Source organism: Crassostrea angulata, chromosome 1 (assembly GCF_025612915.1).
Source record: "Crassostrea angulata isolate pt1a10 chromosome 1, ASM2561291v2, whole genome shotgun sequence".
Classification (NCBI taxonomy): Eukaryota; Metazoa; Mollusca; class Bivalvia; order Ostreida; family Ostreidae; genus Magallana; species Magallana angulata.
The window spans coordinates 44,506,893-44,532,627 of NC_069111.1; the positions used below are offsets into that span (position 1 = coordinate 44,506,893).

The 25,735-nt window shown below is 33.7% G+C and overlaps 3 protein-coding genes across 7 annotated transcripts; 1 reads left to right on the top strand and 2 right to left on the bottom strand.

The window, feature by feature from the left end:
• Positions 1-2,287: 2,287 nt before the first annotated feature.
• On the bottom strand, positions 2,288-9,877 carry LOC128177306 (uncharacterized). The gene is made up of 10 exons (XM_052843970.1): positions 9,742-9,877; positions 9,555-9,633; positions 8,705-8,830; positions 5,722-7,082; positions 5,116-5,263; positions 4,722-4,868; positions 4,263-4,424; positions 3,239-3,346; positions 2,757-2,919; positions 2,288-2,625 (listed from the first exon to the last, which is right to left on the bottom strand). The coding sequence occupies exons 1-10, from the start codon at positions 9,747-9,749 to the stop codon at positions 2,291-2,293; spliced, it is 2,637 nt and encodes an 878-aa protein (XP_052699930.1). The 5' UTR covers positions 9,750-9,877; the 3' UTR covers positions 2,288-2,290.
• An 86-nt stretch (positions 9,878-9,963) lies between these two features.
• Positions 9,964-21,532, top strand: LOC128177312 (UDP-N-acetylhexosamine pyrophosphorylase-like). 5 transcript variants are annotated; one of them, XM_052844001.1, is made up of 11 exons: positions 9,965-10,062; positions 10,852-11,168; positions 13,925-14,129; positions 14,799-14,974; positions 15,178-15,350; positions 16,229-16,422; positions 16,849-16,998; positions 17,568-17,753; positions 18,141-18,176; positions 18,995-19,064; positions 19,817-21,532. In XM_052844001.1, exons 2-11 carry the CDS (start codon positions 10,892-10,894, stop codon positions 19,916-19,918), a joined length of 1,569 nt encoding a protein of 522 aa, XP_052699961.1. In that variant the 5' UTR covers positions 9,965-10,062; positions 10,852-10,891; the 3' UTR covers positions 19,919-21,532. The 5 variants fall into 5 exon arrangements, with proteins under 5 accessions (XP_052699977.1, XP_052699961.1, XP_052699971.1 ...); XM_052843983.1 differs by having other exon boundaries at positions 9,966-10,062; positions 17,562-17,753; XM_052843992.1 differs by lacking the exon at positions 9,965-10,062 and adding an exon at positions 10,530-10,671 and having other exon boundaries at positions 17,562-17,753.
• Positions 21,521-25,477, bottom strand: LOC128177339 (telomeric repeat-binding factor 2-like). Its single transcript, XM_052844030.1, has 9 exons — positions 25,287-25,477; positions 24,700-24,926; positions 24,483-24,584; positions 23,859-24,005; positions 23,276-23,328; positions 23,040-23,151; positions 22,783-22,834; positions 22,618-22,651; positions 21,521-22,088 (listed from the first exon to the last, which is right to left on the bottom strand). The coding sequence occupies exons 1-9, from the start codon at positions 25,420-25,422 to the stop codon at positions 21,719-21,721; spliced, it is 1,233 nt and encodes a 410-aa protein (XP_052699990.1). The 5' UTR covers positions 25,423-25,477; the 3' UTR covers positions 21,521-21,718.
• Between the last annotated feature and the right edge of the window lie 258 nt (positions 25,478-25,735).

A 25,735-nucleotide genomic window follows, 5' to 3' on the forward strand; every position in this document is an offset into this window, starting at 1 on the left:
CATCTCCCCAAGAACTACTGGGCCAATTTCAACCAAACTTGGCACATAGCACCCTTAGGCTAAGGGGATTGAAAGTTGTGAAAAGGAGGAACCATGCAATTTTAAGGAGAGATAATTAGGAAATGTTTAATTTTTTTTTTAGAAATATTCAAAAATTTTCTACTCAAGAACTATTCCGCAAGGAAAGCTGAAACATGTGTGGAAATATCCTCAGGTGGTGTAGATTCAAAGTTCTGAAAATCATGATCCCTGAGGGAAGGGTGGGGCCACAAGGGGGGGGGGAGTCGAAGTTTTAAATAGGAATGTATAAAGTATATCGTCTTCTCAGAAAATAATCAGCCAGGAAAGCTGAAACTCATTGACATATTGCTGATTCTTTTTACATAATTGTTTAGACTTTGGCACTTGGACGAATCTTGGGCCCCACAAGGGGTCCAGAGTTTGATGTAGGCTTATATCCAATACATAAACAATCTTTTTGAGAACTGCTATACTCAATATGTGATATAACTATAGAATTATCGTGTTAGAAAAGGGACTTCATAATAAACATAAGAATATCAAGGGGGAAATGAATTTTATTTATACAGGGTTAACATGTATTTTTGTACATTGTCCATATAGTTTGTATTATGACTCCATTATTTTATCATACCTTTTGGTCCTCAGGTGAGCGATGTGGCCCAGGGGCCTCTTGTATTATTTACAGTCCTTCAGGAATGCATCTCTAATAATCAAATGAAATTGAGAGTCAGTCGTTAAGTTATAAGCAAGATACAGAGCTCAAAATCTTCTTTGTAATGATTTGTTTACAAAGGTTCAAAATACCAGAAAATAACTTTTTCAAGCTGATATGTATATTTTCTTATTCATTATAAGCATAAATAAACAGTTCCAAACGTATTACACATTCATATTTGGTCTAAAACTGGAATGTTCTCATGAACATTCAAAATGTAAACAATTAAAAGCTTTGTTTATATGGCAAAGAATTTTAAGCGCTTATAACTCAACAAATGACACATATTAAAAAGTCTTACTGGAACATTGTAAACATTAAAATAGTTTTTGATCAAAATTGCGACCATGCCCCTTTAACGTCATTACATGTATACGCTTTAGTCAGGGATATGAATAATAGATAAAATATCCATAAAACATGTTATTTAGTGCTCTTCAGCTCCTGAAATAATATAGACAGAAACAGTGCATGGAAAATTATTTTTTGAGATCGAAAAGATATGATCGATTTAACAATTATTTTCAAAAGTACATACTAATTTGGTAATAAGTAGACTGACCAAGCCCTGCGTTTGCTCTCGCATCTGGAATGTCTCGGCTCAATTGAGCAAAGAGCGCAAGTAAGTTGGATAAAGTTTTGTCTGGCGCCCCCCTGCCGTCTGTAAACGTTTTATTAATTAAGCAGATCATTTTAACCGAACTTGGTCCGAAGCATTCCTAGGTTAAGGGATTTCAAATTTGTTCAAATGAAGGATCGGTTCACCTTCATAAGGGTTTTATGTATAAGGAAAGACCGAGAATAGAATTTAACGTTTTGGATACCGTCTTTTCAACAAGACAGACAGTAATGCCGACACTGTATAAAAGCTTCCCAACGTATAAAATATAGCAAAATGTCATGCAATTGAATGTGAAATGATTAAAGATTTATCGATTTTATTTTGTGTTTTGTTTGTAAAACATTCAAAATTCTAAGAGAAATTCTAAGGGCCACCCCCCCCCCCAAAATAATAAAAATAAAATCGAAATTCTTGTAATATGCACATATAGATCTACACATTGTGTCCAAAATACCTACAAATTCCTTGCAGTGGATGAAGAAGAGTTGCGCTTACAAACTGTTTATTTTCAATTTAGGACCAAAATTCAAATTTTAAGTTCAAAAGGACCGAAATTCCCTGAAAAATTAAGAAGTCGGAAGTTTCTGGTTACATGCACATTTTCACATTGTATCCTAAATACCTAAAACGTTTCTTAATTAAGAGAATTAGTGCTTATAATCTGTTTATTACTTCATTCAAAATAGGACCAAAATTTTAAGTTCAAAAGGGTCGAAATACGGAGAAAAAAAAACACAGTCGGAATTTCTTGGTAATATGCACATCCAACAAAAATCTGAGGACAGGTCAAAAGATTAAACCCTTGTGTAGGGTAAAAATATCTACATGTAATTGCTAGGGTAATTAAAACCTTAAAACTTCACTCTCTCTCTCTCTCTCTCTCTCTCTCTCTCTCTCTCATATTGAATAACCAAATTTCATTTTCATTTTCAAATTTTATTGAGAGAGTCTTTGATTCCAGTCACTATAGATATGTCAATCTGCATTAATGTCAAGGCCGTATTCATAGCAAAAACCCAGGCAGCCTGTTTGGTTGACACTTCATCATAACATTGTACCTCCTTTTCATGTCCGTGTTTATAACTATGAGAAGTTTGGGAGAGGGACTGCTGTGTCCTGGAATGTCTTTGATCCAGGGCTAGTGAGAGGCTGCTTACTAGCTGGGTCACTGAAAGACCACAACAAACATGACTCTGGTAGGCATGCAGAATCTGGGCGACGCCCCTCATTACCTCACTCTTTGTCGTTTCGTCTTCCATCAACTCTACAAGATATCAAAGCATTAAACTCTAGAAGAGTTGTCTTCTCTTGATTAAGTTTGAATTAAAAAAAAATATAATACCTTTGATATATTTAGTGGCACCCTACTCATCTACCTTTAACACCTTGTCTTACCTGCTTTCTTCAGGAGATCTCCTGCACAGTGCTCCTCTGTTTCCCCTCCCCCAGGTAACACACTGCCCCTGTCTAGGGCCCTGGACAAGGAGAAGGCACACCGCCAGAACTCTTGCTCAAAGCTGTCCCTGCCGATCTGGGCTGGGTGACTGTACACTACTGTCTGCAAATGTAAGGAAGTTCTATATATGCATGTATATAAAGCAATAAATGTTCTTATTAATGACTGGGTGACTGTTCACTTTGCAAATGTAAGAAACATTTATGTTCAAGACAATATTAAAATGTATATGTACTGTTTTCCACTTAGATAGACATTATTTTGCTCCTATAAACAATTCAATAAACATTCCCCCTAAAAAAAAAAACAACAACCCACACTGTGAATCATTAAATCAACCAATAGCTCCGCAAAGATATTCAGTTAGAAATGTAATAAACGTTGCCATTAAAGTCTTCTGAGAATCCCAGCCCTTCCTCACCTGTGTAGAGCTATGTGGGAGGAGGACACTGATGTAATGTCTGTCTGTACCCCCGAGGCTCCAGTCCTGTGACAGGGGCTTCAAGCTCAGGCCAGGGCATATGTGGAACTAATAATGGCAGTAAAGAAATAAAATATCATTGTCATTACCATCTTCATCAAACATTTTCTTTAACACATTCCCCATTGTCAAAAAAATTCAAACTAAAGACCCAGTGGCCACATTGGTCACCTGACTATTTATGCATTAATAAGTGCATGAATTTCAAATGCTTATTGTATAGTTGGACATCATAATGTATAATTCCTTTACCTTTTGTCTAAAGGTCATTTTTGACAATCTTAACTTTACTGTGTTCTTGTAAATATTGACAATGCTTTATACAGGTAGATATTTCAATTTTTCTATTTTCACTATCTATGAGGGTTCTGACTAGTTTTTTGAACATATTTTATTTCCCGTTACTATTGAATGTTGTGTGCTAAGTTTGATTGAAAAGTGGCGAAGTGGTTCTAGATGAGGGGCAAACAATTTTTATGAGTGTACAGATGATTATAAGTGATTAGAAAGGTTCTCTGAGCTGTGAACTCTGGTGATACTCAATTGTGACTAAAGCTTAGGGGAGTAACGGCTTATATATCTCCTATTCAATTAATAATAGTCATAGTACTGGTAGAAAGTGAAAGTGAATCCAACGTCAAATAATATGTACATCTGCAATAAAGTTCATTACTGTAATATAGCTTTTAAACGCACTTTCATGTACCAGTATCTAACATGAACTTTGACTACTAAATAATTTGATGCAGAAAATTCAATAAACCAACTTTTATTTGCAATGACTTTTCTTTACAACTGTCTGGTGATAAAATATTTTCCGCCACAAATTTTAGAACATCACATCTATGGTCTTTGAAAAATTAGGACATGTTTCGACTAGTTCAGTGCGAAAATTCTCAGCAACTACATTGTCTTATGAACATAGCAAAATTTTCTCACACACAAATTAAAGTTGTTTTTTTACCAGACTGATATCTGTTATGTAGGTTGCCATGGTTATTTCTGAAGCGACACAGATTGATTGAAGTGCGGAGTATGGGACATTGGGAACCATGAGGACATGGGGCACCTGTCCCTTAAGCTCTTGGGACACTTCCCCTGTGGTAAGGACAACATCAACCTGGTGCTGGGGAGAGAAGGAAATCGCTGCAATCAACACATCAAACTCATAACCATGTCGGATCAATAGAGTAAAAAAATATCAACTGATGCAGCCAGTGTTGTATGAAATTATGAAGAAGGCATACACAGGTATATACATAGGAAATAAAATCAAATTGGTGATTTCTTTCAACAATACACCTCCTTTGTACAAAACATTTGAAAATTCCTTTGTGGTGAAATTCATTTTTTTTCTAATAACATGCATAATGTAATCTCTTTGTACAAGTCATTCTCTGTAAGTTTCCTTTATGTGACCTACCTGTTGTAGAATCTGAATGACCTCTTGGCACCACGGCTCCTTACTGGAGCCCCTGTATTCCTGTGGGGTGAGGGAGGTGCTCACCTTCCCCAGGGTGGGTCTGTAGCCCTTGTGGCGGTAAGTTGGGGTGAGGTCCCCGTTAATTACCTGCAAACATATAGTTTGAATCAACATTTTCAAAGGATATACCTGTACAATTTATATAAAAGAATTTAACACCTTACCATTTAGCAAGTGCTTTCAATCAGTTTCTACGAAGTTTTTTGTAAAGATATTTTAGCTAATGTATTGAAATTAACACTTGTATTGAAATTTGAGAAAATCCATGCTTAGCCTACTTTTTATAAAAATTCTATACTATTTTTAAAAAATAATGAGGAAGAGATGTTTGTACCACAGTTCTGAGGAGTTGCTCCCCTTTGGAGAGGAGGGTCATGATGATGTCACTTGGGACTGGGATTACAGTGCCCTCTACAATAGCAGGATTGTCGGACAGCAACTGCCTACAGGACGTCACAATGTGTACACTGGACTCATTCAACCTGAACAAATTAAGTCAACTTGACCATCATGTAACAGTATTTTAGGTGGGTGCAGGACCTCCGAAAGTACAGAATTACAAATATTTTCCAATTTACAATCAATCATGATCTGATTGAGCAATCAAATGTGCTGTGATATTATGTCTGTTCTCTAATATTTATAAGCACAACTATCATGAGATAATTTTTTAAAATATTTACCGTTAAGACATGAATTCAATGACTACCATTTATTACATGGTATATAGGATTTCCAACAATACATTGCAAAGAGGTTTACAACAAGCATAAACTGTCCCTAACCCAGTTCATTTAAAGCACAAAACTCATGCTCCTAAAATACAAAACATTGTACGAAAATGTTGTGGATTAGCATAATACATCATGACTGTCGTTCCCAATTCTGATGTAGGAAGAAAATCTATCCATGTAATTATTTTAGCAACCTCGCTTCTTACTTTAGAGTGTCTTGGTGCTGAGACTGTCTGTTTGCCACTTGAAGAACAACATCCATTACTTCCTCACAACCATGACTCAGTCCCCTAGCAATGGACTGGTACCCAGAACCACAATCCATGGACTGGTTCCCTGTAATCTCCTGGATTCCATCAAAAGAATTGCAATCCACCTGTTCTCTTTCTCTAACCAATATAGCATTTTTCTTCTTTAGGATTGGGGGAGATTCTTCAGACTTCTCGGATCTATTTAACTCCTCCAAAGTGCTATCAAATGTCTTGTAGTGTCGACTTCTATTTAAAACTTTTGATGAACTTGATTTTACCTTTAATTTAGAAAGCAATTTGTTCACATCTCTGAATGTAGAATGGTCAGAAGTCTTTTCTATTGTTTTGGGAATAAAAGGTTTTTCTAATGCTGCCTCTTTACATTGTCTATTTGATTTAATATCACATGTAAGTTCTCCTAAAGTTGATTCTATAGTTTTGAAATGTCTACTACTGTTTTTTACTTTAGTGAAACTACTTTTGATACTGCACATGTTTTTCAAAAGCTGGTCCAGATTAACTTCACATTTCTCTACAAAATGACTAACATTTGGCATTTCGGTTTGCTGACTATTCTCTTGTTCTGACAAATATTCCTTTTCCTCGAAACACTGGTCAAATTCATCATCATTTGAGCCCTGTATAAGCTGAAAAGTTTCAGGGGCTCTTGCCTTACTCTCAGTTTTCAAAGCACTGGAAATCAAGGCCTGTCCTGATCCTGTGGGCCCCTTATCATGGGACAACTGTGTTCTGGTTATAAATGATTCACTATGAAATGTACTTGATTTTGTCACTTTTGGAATATCAACAAAACAGTCCTCAAACTCATCATCACTACATTCACTGTCCTCTCTGGATTTTAATGAAGTGATCTGAACACCTTGTTGAATAACCTCATTCACTTCAACATCAAAATAATTCTTTGATTTACAATGTTCCTTTGCCAGGTCTCCTGGAAGACCATTTTGGCTGGTTCCTAAGGGCTCATCCTCAGTAAAGAACCAGTCCAGATCATCCAAATCCTCATCAGTTTGCATGTTGGACATCTTTAGTTCAACTACAGGAATTTTGCATACATCTACTTCATTTTTTCTTAATTGCCTTTTCCATCGTATATCATCACTATTCTGATCATGAAGGGAATCCAAAAACCCATATAATGGTTTACAGTCTGTCCTTCCCTTGTTTGCAGGGTGTTTTTCTGTATTTTTATCTCTATGACAACTCTGTATCTGGACTTCAATTTCCTTCGAAGCATCTTTGCAAATTTCAAAACTTGCTGTGAGATGACTCTGAATCTTGCAAGCAGGAATACCCTAAAAAGTAGATATATAATTTGAAATTTCAATACTTTGGTTGAGCAAATTCTTTATACATGTATATCAACAGCAAACCCATTCATATAAACTTGTAAATCTGCACCATTATTACTTATTAGGTTTGGTACTGACTGACTACAGAAATGTATCAGGTTGATCAATTTCAAAGAATTGGTTGAGCAGTCTATGAGATTGATCAACAGAATATATTTCTGTAGCAAGTCAGTAACAAACCTTTTGTTTTGTTTTCCCAAGGACTATCAAGTGAGACAATTTTTTTTTTTTTTTTTTACATAGAACCATTCTTTAACAAGGCCTTGGGTTTTCAGTAGGAAGTAACATTTCTTCTGTCATAACAAGTTAAAAATGACGCTGGTTTCAGGTGAAATATATACAGATTGCATAGTCTTACTGTCTTAGCTCAGAAGCCAGATAAACCTTGTTGATTTCAAAGAACCATGGGTGAGTGGCCGGCAATGAAATAAACAGGCCTACGTCACATTGCTGTTTGACACAACTACCCGAAGTCCAAGCTCCTGTTCAAATGGTTCTAAAGGGATGATCTACGCAAATCCATGTAAAAGTGGCCTTACATCTTGTCCAATTTTACACAAACTCTTTAAAATTGTCATTTTCAGCTTTCAAATACTCTATGAAAATCTTCGCTGCATCATTGTTTACTTACAATGTAATGTTCATATTAAATTTTAAACATTTTCTCCCTTTCCTCTGCAGAGGTTTGAGCAAATCTCAATGCTGCCATTTTATTCCACTTCAGACACAACGATGTGGTTTCAATTCAAAGGGCAACTACTCTTACTTTAAAAGTAATTCGAAAGGGTAACTATGGTACTCCAAATATTTTAACAACTTATAGGATGCAGTTTCTGTATCAAAAAAGATGAAATGTTGAGATGAGTAGGTGAAGCTTTGGCCTGTTTACCGGTACATGTAAAAATGTGACTCTTGGATGCAAGTTTAACATACTTAATTTTGCGAGGTCGGTAAGCGTGTTTAAAAGATAGTCTGAAGCAAGTGAAAAGACAATCAGTAGTAAATTGTCTGAAGAATTTAATGATACTATTCTTTATCCACAAAATTTGTGTGCAATTAAGGTTATTCAGTCCAAGACTAGTGGAATTTTTTGTGCATCGTAAATTGCAGGTTTTTACTTGGGAGGCACTGTGGCTCCTAGATCCATCTGAACTTTTTCAGACCAGGAGCTACAGATCTGCAGCTATCCCAGTCGCTACGTTAAATACAACTCCAATTTGTTTACCATCTTAAGATAATTTGCATCACTGATAAGTTAAATAAGTTTTCTTTAATATAATAAAATATATATTTAATGGCTATCAGGACTATAGCAAGTCCTTTGTCCACCTCAACATTAACTATTTCCAACAGATTCCCTTCAAAATAGTTGCTGTTTTGAAGGACAACAAACTTGCTATTGTCCTCATAGCCAGTAAATAGGTACATATACGTATATGTGTGTCAATTTAGTGGTATAACATAGTTCAGATAGAATCTGATACCACTTATCAAATGAACCTGACTTTTGCACAAGCTCTCTGGAAATAAATTAAATATGGATTTATTGTAATTATCAGTAATACCTGTTGATGAAGTGAACTGGAAAGTTTGTAAATCTCAGTGATGAGGTAAAGCAAAGCCTTCAGTCCAAAGCCATGCTCTTTGTGGAAAGCTGAACACACTGATATCACATAGTTCAAAATGGGGTCCTACAATAAAAAACCTGGTAGATGCGGTAATCCAGAAAAATTATAATTTTACTTTACCGGTACATGTATTTCCAAAAAGCAGTTTTAATAGTTCATATCTCAAAGATGCTGTTATCTCAGCAAAGATTCAGCTTTGCTCGATAGTTGGACTGATGCCAAATCTGACAAGGTAAATCATGCATTAACATTCATTTGTGACAGTCAGTTAGACAATAATTGATTACTCTCTCCAGAGATCTCAATTGGTAGAGCTCGATCTTGAATACCATATATATATCTAGGGACCCAGGTTCAAATCCCAGTCTTGTCCGGCATGATTATTTCTCCCATCCCATTACATTTGATGCCATGACCAATCCTTAGAACTGACATTCTGGTTAACTAGCACCTGTTAGGGAAAAGAACCAGCTAGTGCATGCCATGTTTAAACTTCAAGGGGAAAGATCATTTACTTAAGGGGAAAGAATGTGATGTTCAGGCGGGTTTGATTACCAGTGCCAGATAGCTCAGTTGGTAGACTACCGTAGTTCGAATCCCGGTCTGGTCTGTCGGTTATCAGTTCTCCCATCCGGTTAATCGGTTACTCATTCTTAAGTAAACTACTTAACATTACAATCCTACATGTACACGGTTTTGAAAATATACACACACTCGTACTGATGAGAATAAGCAAAAGTAAATACACAGGTGCAATGTATATTAGTAAATAGAGATGTCAACATACCTGTATTGTTAAATTCTGTAGGATCAGTCTGGAATCTGTCAGAAACAGATGCTCGTCTTCTGAGATTATGCAGGTTAACCTGAAACATGCTTAATATAGATAAACATAAATCCTTTATGACAAACATAAGAAAATGCAAATATATGCCAAAATATCATAAAACGCGATGAACGTAAACTACCGGTACCTTCTCATTTTACCGTGCAAATTCGGTATTTGTTTACCTCGGTTTTTGACCCTTGACCCTATCTTAATTCTCGGGTAAAATCACTATATTTTTTCCGGTATAAATGCTTTTTTGTCGTCGAGTTGTCCAACTGTAAGCTATGTTATTAATGACACAAACAAATGTACATAAGATATCGTGGCTATATGTTGCATTAGTTTCAGGGTTTATATTTCATAGCGTAGATACTTCCAATTTCGTCGTTACACGTGTCAGTTCCGGTAAACAATTTCGTCTGCAGAGAGGGCCGACTTGGAAGTAAAAGTTGGTGTACTGGAACAGGTAAAGTTTTGCATCACATTTTTTTTGTGTCTTTTTTATCTGTGAATGTTTAAAAGTTTGATAAAAATTTCAAAATCGAGAATTACCGGAGTGAAAATAATTGATTTATAAATAAAACATTTGAGACATAATTGAAACTTATTAACCTATTTTCATATATACCGGTAGATATTGTGTATGACAGATCGTTATCCGTATAACGAAGGTGCGCTACGGGAATGTGACTTCAATTAAATGGCATCTTCAAAGGACTGTATTGCAAACACGAAACACCCCTTAATATATTGAATTCCTATTTCACTGTGAAAATTTTCGTTTCTTAGAAAATTCCGGAACATGCACGAAATTCTTAGAAATGGTCAAGTTGCAGTGCATTTATAAAAGTTTAGCAGTAAATCAATAGGATTAAAACCTGTTCTGCACTTTCTTTTTAGAATAAAATACATGTACAACAGTTGATTAACCTACGCTAAATAAAATTGTGACATTGTATTTTAACAGTTATCATCATTTATTAGGCTACTATATATTTAATTAATTGTTATTGAGAGTCAAAGATCAAGTTGACACTTGGGATTTCCTGTGTAAATCTCATGTGATTACCATAAGGTTAGTATTATCAGTATTTTTGGGAATAGTATTCTATGTTAAAATATCTAGAGCTTATGAATTTAAGAGATTTTAATTTGTTTATTATGGTGTATTATACAATTTTATAATTAGTTGTTTGGGTATCAGGCTTGCCACATTTTCTTACATTTTCATTATACTGAAAGTTTCTGTTTCTAGGTTTCTTTGAACTTTTTCACACAAACTGTCTACAAGTGACATGGATGTAGAAGGACTGAAGTCACGCCTGGCCGAAGCTAACCAGGAACATCTGATGAAATATTGGGATCAACTCTCAGATAGTGAAAAAAGCCAACTCTACAATGAACTTAACCACCTGGACTTCAAAGAAATCAATGGATTCTTTAAATCTGCAATGGAAGACCTAGCCTCTGCCTCAGAAAAACTAGATGATCTCTTGGAGCCCCTGCCCAAGGAGGTGTGTGGCCGAGTCGTCAACACGCAACAGGAGGATCTACTTCAGTATGATGTAGATGGTATGTATATGATATCTGAAAGTTTTATAACTTAGGATACCTGTGAGAAAGGTAAAAAAAAAAAAGAAAAAAAAAAGAGAGCATCATATAATTTATATATCAGGGCTCTACTGTAATTAACTAATGACCTCAATGTTTGGGAAAAGTAAGGTTTGTGCTAGTGCTCTGTAAAGTCTAAGAGCATGTGTCTCGATTGTGATGTTTTATCTAGCTAGCTATTTTAAGTCCTTTCAGTTGGACATATGCAACTGCAAAAATTATCCATTTTGAATTGACCAGCTGCAACAAATTATAATAATTATAATAAATAGCCTAACAGCTAGGAATTGACTCCCTTGTTTATTCTTAGTTTGATAAGTGTAATATGTAGGTTTCATATAATAACATTTTAAAGCCCTTTTAATTAAATTTCATTCGTAGCTTGATTTCATTTACTACAGTAGAAGAAAAATCTTGTTAAAGAAGAGGCATTCAGTTGATATTCAGTATGAATGTTAAGCTTGATAATAAGATTTTCATATCAAATTTTTATATATGTATGGTAAATAAATAGTTTTAATCTGTTACCGTTATCAGTAAAAAAGAAAATCAGAACACTTCCTAGTTTACTATCTTACATTTATCATTGTTTATATATAGGTGTAGATTTTATTGATTTTTTCCGATTACAGAAACCTCAGCACTCTTTGAATTTGCACTTGTCTTATTATTTATTGCTTGCCATGTCAGCATTTGAAAACATTGCTTCTCTTCCTGGTTCCAATGTAGCACACTAAGAATGTTTTGCATGAGTAGGCAATGTCAATAGATTTAAGGTTTGCGTTATAGTAAAATAATTTAAATGTTATGTGCAGTCAGCACTGCCATGTTGTAATGAATACGTTTTACAATCAGAACCAAAATTGTTTTTAAAAAATTTAATTTTCAATATTGCTTGAATTCTTTGCATTTTGCATGTTACTTATGGTTTAAAAATAACCAGGAGTTAATGAGAGAGAGAGAGAGAGAGAGGGAGAGAGAGAGAGATCTTAAGGGTGATGGAATGTTAAAAAAGAGGAGATAAATTGTATATGTCTGATATTAATTATATTTACATATACATTGAACATTTAATTGTCACAGTACTCTTAGATATGGAATTGATAGGGAAAACTATTATAAGCTACATAGTTAATCATTCTTTCAGTTTTAGAATATTATTTTTATATAATTAGGCCAATTCTGAATGCCAAATTTAGCCATTTTATAGCAATTTTAATTAAATTCCATTCTAAGTAAATCATAAAGGATTCTAGAATGGAATTAATTATGCGGTACATGGATATGTAGCATTAGCCCTCCTTGATTGCCTAGCCAGTCATCAATTCCTGTGTTGGGAAGGTTTTCAGACAAAATAGCCCAATTGTTTAAGTCTGTGAAAGGCACAAAAAAGTTTACCGGTAATACCTTGGGAATAAAGATTTTACAAACAAAAGGAAAATGACGTGATGTAGTGTTCATCAGCAGGTAAACGCCAAAATTGGTTTAGCTAATAAACCTATGGATCTGAGGGATAGCACTCCATGCATGCATATATTATGCAGTATTTATGAGCTGTATATTTTCTTAACAATATCATAATGTCTAATAAATGACTTCATGACCAGACATGAATGGTTAGGAATCACCCTATAACCTTCCTCAGTTGTAGAAAACTTCAAACATAAAATGTACCTATTACATCGACTGTATACTTCACCGGTTCACTTGAGAGTGTTTGAGGATGTCCAGTTTTATCTACTTTGGGTGGGTGTATGTCAACAAGGTTATCAGGGAGCTTACGCTGACGACTGTTTACCGTGCCTCATGTTCAGTCTTATTACTGGAGGATAAGCAAAATTTACAGCTCATCAAAGTGTGACATAAATCAAGACCAGTTTATTTCAGGTCATTGTGAAGCCGGGGGTGACACAGACTTTTTGATACAACAAGATATAACAGGACATTTTATGTCTGGGATCTTCCTTTAAATGTACCTTCTACGCCTGTCACTCGATCCACCAGCATGCACATTCTAAGCACCAGAACAACAAAATCTTCAGAATTATCATTTCTTTAAAAATAGATGACCTGATTATTTTTTTTGACATAGTTATAAACTTAGTTAAATACTAATATGGGCCATAAAGACGCATTGGGTGTGATGCTTAACCCAGCCCAAATCCCATGGTGCTAAGCAACTGAGATTCATAGACTCCCCCTGAATGGGACACCAGTCCATCACAGTTTGATTGCATAAGCTGGTACCTGATTCAGTTAGGTGGACTGTAATGTACAATGTAGATAAAGTGCCTTAATTGTCTAAGTGTACAACACACAACTTCCTATGACCACAGATAGATTACAACTAGCTACTGTCCTTAAACACCCATGACCACAGAGCCATGGGGTCCACTTGTTATTTCATAAAAGAAACAAATTTAAGACCAAGCTTTATTATAACTATTAAATATAGTAAACAGTAACATGCATGTTTATAATTTGACACTTTTGCAGTACAGTACATATAATTTTTGTATCAGTGAATGTAAGTGATCTACATGACATGCAATGGTAATTAACATGATTAAATTATGATTCACATATATTAAATCTACTATTATGATTTAATTATGATTTTATCAACAAACAGGTTTAATGTAAGAGATGAACAGAAAAACAGTTAGATTACATTTATAGTTTTTGTTTCATTCTTGAAAAATTTGCTATCTTTACAGGTCTGACTGAAATCGGAGAGAGTCGTGTGGCTGTTCTACTGTTGGCTGGTGGGCAGGGAACCAGGCTTGGTGTCCCGTACCCCAAAGGAATGTACAACGTGGGCCTACCCTCAGGAAAAACACTCTATCAGTTACAGGCTGAGCGCCTTCTGAAGCTCCAGAGGCTGGGGGAGGCAGTGACGGGAAGCAGTTGTAAGATACCTTGGTGAGGATGAAATTGTTTGTCACTAGTTAAAGCCTTTTATTGATAATTGGAATCTTAGGAAACCAATGTTTAAATGAGAAGAATCTCCTTCATGTCCCCCGGGAATTGCAAATTAATCACAATTTCTTGGGCTTTCTGCAGAACTCGGGGAAAACACATCAGGTGTATGAACATCACTGGATGTTTAAATTTTATACAAAATGGAGTCACTCCCAACCAATTTAAGAAATAGCTATGGAGCCTTGAATGTTTCTTCTTTTTTATATTTTAGTTTATATCATTGAAGTGATTGATGCTTAGCTCTAATTTCAGCAGATTAACCATTGCCCATTATTTTAAATACAACAATATTTTTGAAAAAAAAGGGGAGGTGGTTTGGACTCATGGACCCATACATGATGCATTTGGGTTTTGTTTTTGTTTTTTACCTGCCAGAAAGTCCAAAGAAGTTGCATTTGAAAGTGAATATGCAATATCAAGTATCAATCAATTTATTAGTTTATTACGGTGGTTAAATAATTTTATTTTCACTTCGCAATATTTCATTCTACAGAAAATTCTTACAATACCTTTTCCTATATGGTACATTTGATCCCAGCTTCCTTGTACCATTACATTGGTAATTATTATCAATGATTATCATTAATTGCATTAGTACTTCATTATCAGGTATATTATGACCAGTGAGCATACTAAACAAGCCACTCTGGACTTCTTCAAGAAGAACCAGTACTTTGGTCTTCAAGAGGAGGATGTGGTTTTGTTTGAACAAAGTCTCCTCCCATGTATAGGATTTGATGGCAAAATCATCCTAGAAAAGCCCCACAAGGTGGCTCTAGCTCCAGGTAAGGTTACAATTCAAATTCACAGTAATAGATGTGCAAGCTATTGATACCTTGTATTTGATTGTCATAGTAGGGTAATTTTGTATTTTACAGTTAATAACTGTGAAGAATTAAATTTTTTATTTTTAAAAGTGGTAGCGTTATTGCTATACATGTATTGAATAATAAATGGTCAAGGTTGATTTGATATCTGTGATCAATAGATGGCAATGGAGGCTTGTACCGGGCTTTGCATATAAGTGGTGTACTGAAGAATATGGAGGCCAGAGGGATCAAATATGTCCATGTCTATTGTGTAGACAACATACTGGTCAAAATGGCTGACCCAATCTTCATTGGATTCTGTATGAGCAAAGGAGCTAACTGTGGAGCCAAGGTATCTAATTCTGCTCATTGCATCTAACTCTGCTCTTTGCAGACTACACTTAAAAGGGCATAGCTCAGTCCCCAAACAATTAACATATCATTGTCTAAAGCTCATTATTGAAAACCCAAAGCAAATCTTCCATAGATGCATGCGATGAAATGAGCCAACTCTCAGAGCTTCATTGCTTTCATGAATTTGTTTTCATTTCACCAGTGAAAAAGTGAAACTCCTTTGTTTTTAGTATGCAAATGTATGAAAAAGAAATTTATGTTAGGAAAACATGCAGTTAAGTAATTTCCCGTATATACTAGTCTTGTATATGTATATACTTGTATATGTATATACATGCTTAAGCATTATGGTCATTGGGGAGATTTCCTTCACAAAAATGTGAAGAACTTAACCAGAACTCTTATGAAATGTGAACAAAGTAAGTCAGTTGGCTCAATTTTGTATATGGTAAGCATAAAAGAGATTGGTCATTGGTTTCTGTCACTTTTCTACTCCCTTTGAATTCAATGTGAGATTGAATTATTTGAATATATATGTTAACATACATATATCCCAAGCAAAAGAACTGTCTTGTGGTATGTTCACAGATAGAATTTGATTGAAAGAAAGAAAATTAATGACCTTGTACTTGCAAAGAGAAAAAAGTTCTCTCGAGGAATACATGGTTAAAGGGGAATAACTCTTTATACAACCAAAAATTAGAAATTCAGAAACTAACTTGTATGCAAAGATTTTATCCCGTTAAGTACTGGATAAGTCATAAATTTTATGCAAAATACAGTACGGTATTACAAGTAATTACCAATAATAAGGGTAAAAGTTTATCTTGAAGAGAAAACTATCGTTTTGTATAGAAGTTCTTCATATTTTTGCAGGTTGTAGAGAAAGCATTTCCTACTGAGGCTGTCGGTGTTGTTTGTAAAGTAGAAGGTAAATATCAGGTTGTTGAATACAGCGAGATAACCCTAAAAACTGCAGAGAAACGAGATGCTAACGGGAGGCTGATGTTCAATGCTGGCAATATCTGTAACCATTTTTTCACACTGGACTTCCTGAAGTTTGTGTCGGAGTAAGATTTTTTTTCTCTCTCTTGTATTATCTTCAGGGATGCAAAATCTTGCTGCAAAAGAAATTCATTCATTGTTTAAATCACCAAGTACTCTAAATTTTTGATTATAGTAATATCTCATTAATGTCAATGTCCCCAAAGTTAAGTATAAATCCTTTTAAATAATAACAGTTCAAATTCAACGAAACTTTATGAGGTTCAATTAAGTTTAGGAAAAGCCAATATATATCAGTCTTTAAACAAAAATAAAGAAGTACATGTAATAAATGCATGAATGTGTAAGTGTGTATTATTAAAAGCATAAAAACTTTAGAAATATTTCAGAAGTATTTGATACATGTATTTTATACACCTGTATTTACCATACATAAAGATGCTTGTTTCTGGTTATTTAATCATTATTTTTTATTATTTTTTTTTTTGCAGACCAACACAAGAAAAACAGTTAAAGCACCATGTTGCTAAAAAGAAGATTCCTTATGTTAGTGAAGAAGATAGCAAAGTCACATTAAAACCTGACTCTCCTAATGGCATTAAAATGGAAAAATTTGTCTTTGATGTGTTTCATTTTGCAACGTAAGTATCTAGAACAGCTTCTTATTGAGAAAACATATTTTAAAAACTTCTGTAAGCCCTTTGTACTTCTTAAAAAATCCATTGCCCAAAATTTATTTTCTACGCCACCTATTATTTATTTTGTACTTAATATTTGACATTAACGAGTAATACATATTTAAACAATTTTCCATGATAATGTAAAACCAGTTAATATTTTGAAGTTACACTACAGAAATACATGTATTTATAAATATGATCACACTATTTCTTATATGTATATATGAATCATTTTTTTCTCCATATTATTTTTCTTTTGTGGGTATGTATAATTTTCAAATTTGTTCATTGTTTTTACTAAAAATGCATTTAATTCTCCAATGAATAAATGACGCATGATATATATATTTCCTTGAATTATGGCATGTTGCATTTTTGTATAATCAATAAATATTTTCCCTTTGTTTTGCATGATTGAAATCCCTCATTCTGTCGCCATATTAACTGTGATGTTGTTGTTACTTGTGGACCCCCATCTCCTTTGTTGTTTCCCCTTGTTTTGTTTGTGGCTTTCTCTTTTAATGGGACAGGAGTTTTGCTGTATGGGAGGTTATCCGGGAGGATGAGTTTGCTCCCCTGAAGAATGCGGACACCGCTGACAAGGACACTCCCACCACGTGTCGGCGCTCACTGCTCAATCTCCACCACCGCTATCTCCTGGCGGCTGGGGCCGAGTTTGTGGACAAAGACGGCAACCTCATCCCACATATACCCAGGTAAAACAGGTGCTAGACATCAAACTGTTATAAATAATTATTTGATTAAAATTGCAAAATCTTCTTTCATGACAATGCAATACAATTTGATAACAAACTCACAAAGCACAGTTGAATTTTATTTTTGAATTTATGTGAAATGTTTCTCACTTTTGCTTAACTTTTATTTACCTGTAATAAACTTGTGCAAGACTGCATGGGTGAAACAGATTTCACATAATGATGCTTATTTTGTCTAAAATAAAAATCTTCAAATGTTTACCTGTAATGTGCACAGACCTATATTTCATTTTACGTAACTTCCTCCTACATTACTTACAAGCTTAGTCTATTCAACATCCTTTGCATGACCTTTGTATTATGCATGTGTCTGTTGTCTGTTGATAGTCAAAAGAAAGGAGAAGAAAAAGGCAGTGGAGATCGGTTTGTATTGTTGATTTTCATTGTTAAATATAGTAATGTAATATCTGAAATATAAATAATTGTTACTTTATTATATAAATTTTGATTATCTTCCACTTGGAATTATGGGGTTTATTTTAAATAGGCATTACTTTTAAATTTATTTGATACATCTAGTCATCTACAAGTTACAGGAATTTGTTGTCACTACCATCCCAAGAATATTTCTTAACTTTAAATTTTATCACGACTTATACTCATATTTTTTTTGGCTTTTGTTTTTTGACCAGTTATATACTAGGTTACGCTAGAAATTCTCATTTTTGATAGCAGCAAAATTAAAAGTAAAACACTATATTTGTGAAGACTACTCAACTGAAATATTACAATATGTATTATTATTAATAGATCATTTAAAACTCTGGCTTACTATTATACTCATTGCAGTTTGTTGTGGCTTATGTTGCATTAGAAGACTGAACTTTGTTTCGATTGATTTCATTAGGAATCAAATTAAATTTTTGTAGTATATATATCAAATAAGACACAGTGGTTGAACCTCACAAAAATCTGGTTATACCGAACAAATTTAACAAACACCATTGTATAAATTTTCATTTCATTTTCATTTGTAAAAATGAACAAAATGAATGTTATGAGGATGACCTCAAAAGTTCTTTATTGCATTGAATTGGAATTTTTGTTATACCATTGTATTGTTATCATTTATTATGAGAACCGAAAAAGGCTTTGCCTTAGTGGATTATTTTTTTGTTGCTGGTGTCATATAATACTGTATCATGTTTCAACACTCTAACATGTATGCTTATATTCTATAGTCAAAAAGGAGAGGATGAAGCAATGTTTGTGGAGAGTGAGATCTCGCCCCTTGTGTCGTATGCTGGAGAGGTAAGAGTTAATGACTTAACATTCTATTGTTCCAATAAAGGTGTAAAACTGAAATTACAAGGACTCTAACGTGTATGTGTACAAGCAGTCTAATCTGGACCTGATTTAATTTGGTCAGTTTTCAAATTACATTTAGAAATGTTCAAGAGCAAAATAGATCCTATCTCTCCAACTGAATTTCATATCTTCTATTATAACTAACCATTGAAAAAATGTTACAACCATGTAGAATTCATCAATACAATTACTTAGTAATACTATGGTAGATTATGGTAGAATTTCTTTTAAAATCAATTTATATACATTGTTATACAATATAGGAAGAACAAACAATATCTCAATGATGAGAACATTTATCAAGATGCAGGTCTGAGATTCTTAAAACTTATAAAATAATAGTAGAACTGTCTTTAATATTGTAAAAATATAAACTTGCTTTAATCACCATCCCATAACAAAGGTGGAATGGTATTTGTTTACCTATACACGTTGTATATAAAGAATTAATTGGGAATAGAAAAATAACTGAACGGAAAAAACACACATTATTCAGGTGATAAATGTAGCCCATAGGCATCTTCCAAAAACTAGCATATTGTTCCTTCACTAAAGTCTTGTTTTTTTTTAATTTATAGGAGAGACTTTTCAGTTCCAGTAAAATGTCTTAGAGTCTATATAACTTTTGAGACAAGTTCATTTGGACATGTTGGAGTCGTTGGTTACTTAGCTAATTGAATAAATTCATGTTTCAGGGTCTTCAAAAGTTGGTAGAAGGTAGAAAATTTACTACTCCTGTTCATCTTAGCCAGGACTTCACTATGGATGAACCAGAAATTGTAGAGGGAGAGTGGTGAATGTAGCGGGGAGAAAATTCACGAGAGGTGTAATATGAAACCAGAAAACAGCTTCAGAACATGACATAGTTTGAGTCATTGATAATCGTACATCTTGCACCCCAATTTATGATTTCTGTGCTTTTTTTATGTTTGTATTCTGGAAACCCCAACCATGGCAGCTACTGTACCATTTTATTTTAGGTGTTGTCATTCCAAAGGAATTAAATTGAAATGTATTATAAGATATGAAACGAAGAGAGGTTTACACTGCTGTACAGCATGCATTTTCATTTGTAATAATCTAATTACATGTACTGATTGAAGGAAAACGTTATCATAAAATTGTTCATATAATTTTTGTACAACCAAGAGACAGTCTGAGGCTGTCTATCAAATATTAACTACATGGTAATCATTTAAAATTTGATAAGAAGATCAGGTCAATACCAGAATTGTGAAATTCATGGTCCCAGGGACAAGGCTTTGATGCTAGGGTTGGAACCTAATTAATGGTTGTATGGTTGATATGCATTAATTCTTTAAAAATCTTTGCTCTTTTACTATCTGAACAGACCAATTTGAGTGAATGCTTATGGAGACTAAGGATACCTCCAAATAAACATGTCTTTTATGGGCCAGGGGATTTTGTGTTAGGGTGGGGCTCTACTGGTCGTAAAGTTAATATTGAACAATTTTTTTTCCAAAACTTCCATTTAAACCACTTGTCATTTACATGTATGCATAGTAAATGGTTATTTGTGAGGGGAAACCTTTACCAAAATCATGTTGGTTTGGGGTTCAGTTGCAGAGTCATAAAACATTCTTCTTTATTTCCATTTTAAGAATTCTTCTCAAATGATTGTTCAAGTCCTTTGGGTTGCTTCTTTTTTATTGCGATAAAAAACAATCTATTGTATTTGATTATTAACATCAGTTTGTTTAACTGGTTATCTTGTTCTATAATTTAAACTTAAAATTTAATTAACTTATTAAGTTGAACATTTGTTATAAGAATAGAAAAACGGACATTTGCATGAATAAAGTATTATTATTTTGTTTTACAAGAACTGTGACAAGACTATGTATTGGATGTTTGGTATGTAATCTTTATATACATTCATGAACTAATTTTGTCTTTTGGGGTATTATTTTAACCTATTTGTGTAAATCTTGTTATTTTTTTAATGCTGTTACAGGACCAATTTGTTAGTGATTTTGGTGCATTGTACATTGTTACCATGAATTTATCTGTTTTAACACTGAAATTATCATGACTTATGTACATTGGACAGTATATTGAACTTTTCATTACCTACATGTATGAAATAAAGCAAATATATACTTAATAAAAATATTTTAATATCATGAATGTATTGAACCTACTGTATTGGTTTCAACAAATTTTCCATGTATTTATTGAGTGGAGATTTTAATCTTTCCCGGTAAATAAGAATATTCTATGTCAATTTTCTCCTTTAGTATATTCGGTTATATATTTTAAGTGCTTGTTTATTGGCATTACTTGCCTCACAAAATTGTAAATTTGTAAAGATGTGTTATGTGTATATGAATATTTGTCTTGACATTTATTAATTTCTTGATAGAAATAAAACGCTGGAATCTATCATAAAAGTTTAATCTTATTTTAAACAACCATTTTGTAAAATACATTAAAAAGTCTTTAAAATATCCCCTCTCTCTTTTCTTAAGAGCTTATTCAGTCTTAACTTCCCATAATTTAAGAACTGCTCTTCATTTGTTGTTCGTTTTTACAATAAGGTTGACAATTTTATTTACTACTTGATAATCTTTTTCTCCTTATTTTTTAACATCTCCAAAGAGCTTTTTCAGTCTGTTGATCTCCCCTGTCTTGAGTATAGTTCTCCATTTGTCCTTCAGTTGTACATTGGTTCTGTATGTCCTCATGGCATTCTTAATGCGACTCCAGTTTCCAATGCCGAAGATCTGTACCGCTTGGTAGAATTCATTCACTTCAGCCTCTAACCATGGGTTACGGAGCTTTCCTGGGGAAGGAAGGGATTTAGTGGGGGACTTTTCATTGTGTTTGGTTTGTAGTTGTGGCAATTCAGCATTCAGAATTACATATGGATTAAGATTGCTATTTTCCTGAACTCTTGATGCCAATGATGTATCCATTCTTGATTCATCAACTGCCGCATGTTTCCTCCTATGTCAAACAAAACCCAGTTTGCATGAATTTCAAGTATGTAAAGGTGTTATGCAGGTATGTTATTTCATTCAACTGGCATGTTAATATTTGAATGAAATGTAATAACATTTTGAGCGTGGTACATATAAATAGCACAAAATGCCTACAACAGTAGATTTTATCAAGATGTAAATTTGCAAAGGGGGATAACTCAACGTTCATATTATAACTAAACAAAGATTTCTTCTCTAGTATGACGATAAAATCAACCATCAGAGCAGCATTTGTCCTAATGCAGCAGTGCCTGGGAAACCAAACATTTGGCCTCCCAAACCTGGTACATGCATAATTATGTATTTATCTTTAGATGAACAAATTAAAATCCTTCAATGTCAACATGTCAATTAAGGGACACTTCTGTATTTTTGTGGAATAAACCCACAGAAGGATTTGGAAGTACATGTATGAAAAAATGGAAGACTAAACAAGCCAGATGTGGATATGAAATTCTCTGTCTCGCAAAAAATAAAAGTAACTTATCACTTACTTTTTTGGACTGCATTCTTTTGTTGGTGTTGATGCTACAAAAACAATGGATTTTTTTTTTACATACATGCTTACAAAACATATAGTAACAGAGTAGTAATGTAGTTCTTTAGAAGATTTCAGAGGATATTACTATAAACTAGTAAGAGTATCAATAATATCTTACCTGCATTAGCATTGATGTTGGTGTTTGACTGTTTCTTTTTCTCTTGATTTACCTGAAACAGGTTTCAAAATAGTGATCACAATTGTCATATATACACTGTATGTTGACTTACATGTATATAAACTGTATCACTATATCCCAAAATGTCATAATGATAAACAAAAGTCACTTGATTGGTGACACCTTTAATTCAGCAGAGTAAACACGATTCTGATCCTCTATCGAGACTACATGACTTAAACAGACCGAAGCTTTACCTGTTGTAAGTGTTCTTTTAGAACTCTCTGTTCCATGAAGTTTGGCCAAGAACTTTCTTTTGATACACCCATTTCATCACAAACTTTCATCAAAGATCCCAAATTCACTCGCCTAAAAACAGATATAGGTCACAGTCAATTATATAAAAGAGCGTTTGCACTGCATGTATTATCTGCCTTGGGCCCTTTTTGTTCCAATTAAATCCACGAGTGCATTAGAAACAGTTTCAACATACTTGTCTCTACATATCGGGTCAGCAGTTGTATGATCTTGTCTACTCTCTGCCATCTGTAAAAATAACTTATAATATTATTACTGTAAAAACGGAAAACAAAAGAAGAGAAAACGGTTAACCAGAGCATACAAAATTGTACATGTATGACTTTTAAGAGAATATCTGATACAGCGTTAGAATTACATAGGTGTATGGCCATCATGAGACTACTCAAAAAACTTTAACCTAATCCAAAACATTAATCTGAATTCAGATTAGATTCAGCATCAAGGCCAATAAGTACCCTGAAATTCACCATTCATGCAAATTTAGTTATGTCGGGACCTGTTACAAGTTAGATAAAGGAATTGCTTCAAAACCACTGATACTGTTACCAGGGTATACTGTCATGCAGCATAAGCTATTACGGTACTTGACTTTGTTTTGGTGAGCCATGAATTACAATATATCTGAGATACATGAGCAACTTTTCTGCTTGTAGGATTTGATATTTTTACTCAAAAGATGTGCATAGGCAGCAAATGAACATTGAGGAATAAATTGAGGAAATTCTCCTCTCATCCTCGGAACAAATGAAGCATACCTTCAAAAGAGACGGTTTTCCTGTGTTAACAAAATGCTTCAAGAAATTCTGGGCTTTCAGCAGAAAATCGTCGTATTCATGTGATGTCAGTAAATGATGTTGTGGATTTTTGGTCTTCAACATTTTCTGGATTTCTTGTTTATTGTGCTTTAAAATACAAAATGAACAAATTCGAGTAATGTGTCATGCATAAAATTTTCCTCTTTTTTTTTTTTTTTTTAAATCTAAGGAAAAATAAATGCTGATGTAAATAATACCTGGTAATCAATTTTAAGGTTTAAATTGCAATAGATATTATATACATGTCTCAAATGAGGCAATCTTTTTGAAAACTGAAAGGCAAGGTATGCATTACATAAAAAAAATTATTCAATAAAAGGGGCACAACTCACAGTAAAACAAAGGATTAAATAATCTAATTAATTAACAAAAAGCTTCAATTCATGAAAGTATGTTTAGTGGTTTCAAAGAGAAGTTGTACAGATGACTAACTGAACTGTTTCAGTAGAATGGTGTATACACTGTATTATATTCGATACAATGGCGATTCAACTTTTTTAAGATTCATTTTGGCTTGACCAAATGTCAAGCTTCCCTTACTGTGCTGTAGTTCCATAGTCTCACCTCTTTGTCTTCTACCCCTTTATCAGCGCTCGATGAAAACTGGCGATTAAAAACCTCTTTTGCATCATCAAAATTGTTAGCTCTACAGCAAACATAAACAGCCTGAAATGATTAAAAATAATATTTCAAACAGAAAAGAATATCAACAGATTAATTCTATTAATAAGACAACACAATTTTTAAGGTGAACAATGCAACCTAGATATTTTCTCCCTACCTCCTGCCTCATGGCCTTTAGAAAGTCCTGTCCTTCTTTGTACAGAGGAGGTTTGATGTCTTTGATAAGAATCTGCAAGACCTCTGCTGCATCCTCTAGGACGGTTAGTATAGAATCCTCGTTGTACCTTATCATGTAATTCCTCCCATCGTTCAGTCGACACAACAAGGACATCAGATATGACTGTTGAATCTCTCTCTTTCCTGTTATTATCTGCCCAGCTATCCCTGTCAATAACACGTGTAAAATGGAATATTTCATGACGTATTCTTAATTTCAAGAATTGGAACCAAAACTCTACCTTTTTTTGAATTACAAAACAGTCTAAATTTACTATCTTGTTAGCAAATATATATATATATATTATGAGCTTTAATTTTGATATGATATCCCAAATGAGATACTGCATGGTTACTTATCTCTCATTAACTGATTAAGGATATCATATCAAAATTACAGTGCATTAGGGAAATTTATCTGAACTTATTACGATGTAAAATTCTATTTTGCATACTACAGCATTTGTTTCAGTTTTAGACAACCAATCCTTTTTCTAAAACAAAAAAATATATATATTGTATATGTACATTGTATAAGGTCCCTGTTATTGTTCCGATCAACTGTTTTATGCTTCACGAAATCATTCCAAACCACGAAAACTGCATATTCCACAATCCAACGGGTCACTGCCTGTTGTTTTTCATCTAAATCTGCGGTAGACATGATAATGAAATTTATTACATTATTTTAAAAATAACAACTCTCGCGGGAAACTTTTATATCTCATTAACAACTAAAACCAAACTGATACGGACACAGTAAACCCGAAATAATGCTTAATGTGTATGTAAATGTTTCAAAAAATATTTTTAGTACAGTTGATTTAAACGAATTTTTGACCATGTTACAGGTGGGTTTTTTTACGTGATAAAATTGATATCGTAGTTAATATATAATGGCTTCTCAGAAGATTTAATCACGTAGTCGGTACCAACCAAGTTCATATCCCGATGAACTTTTTAACATTGCTGTTTAT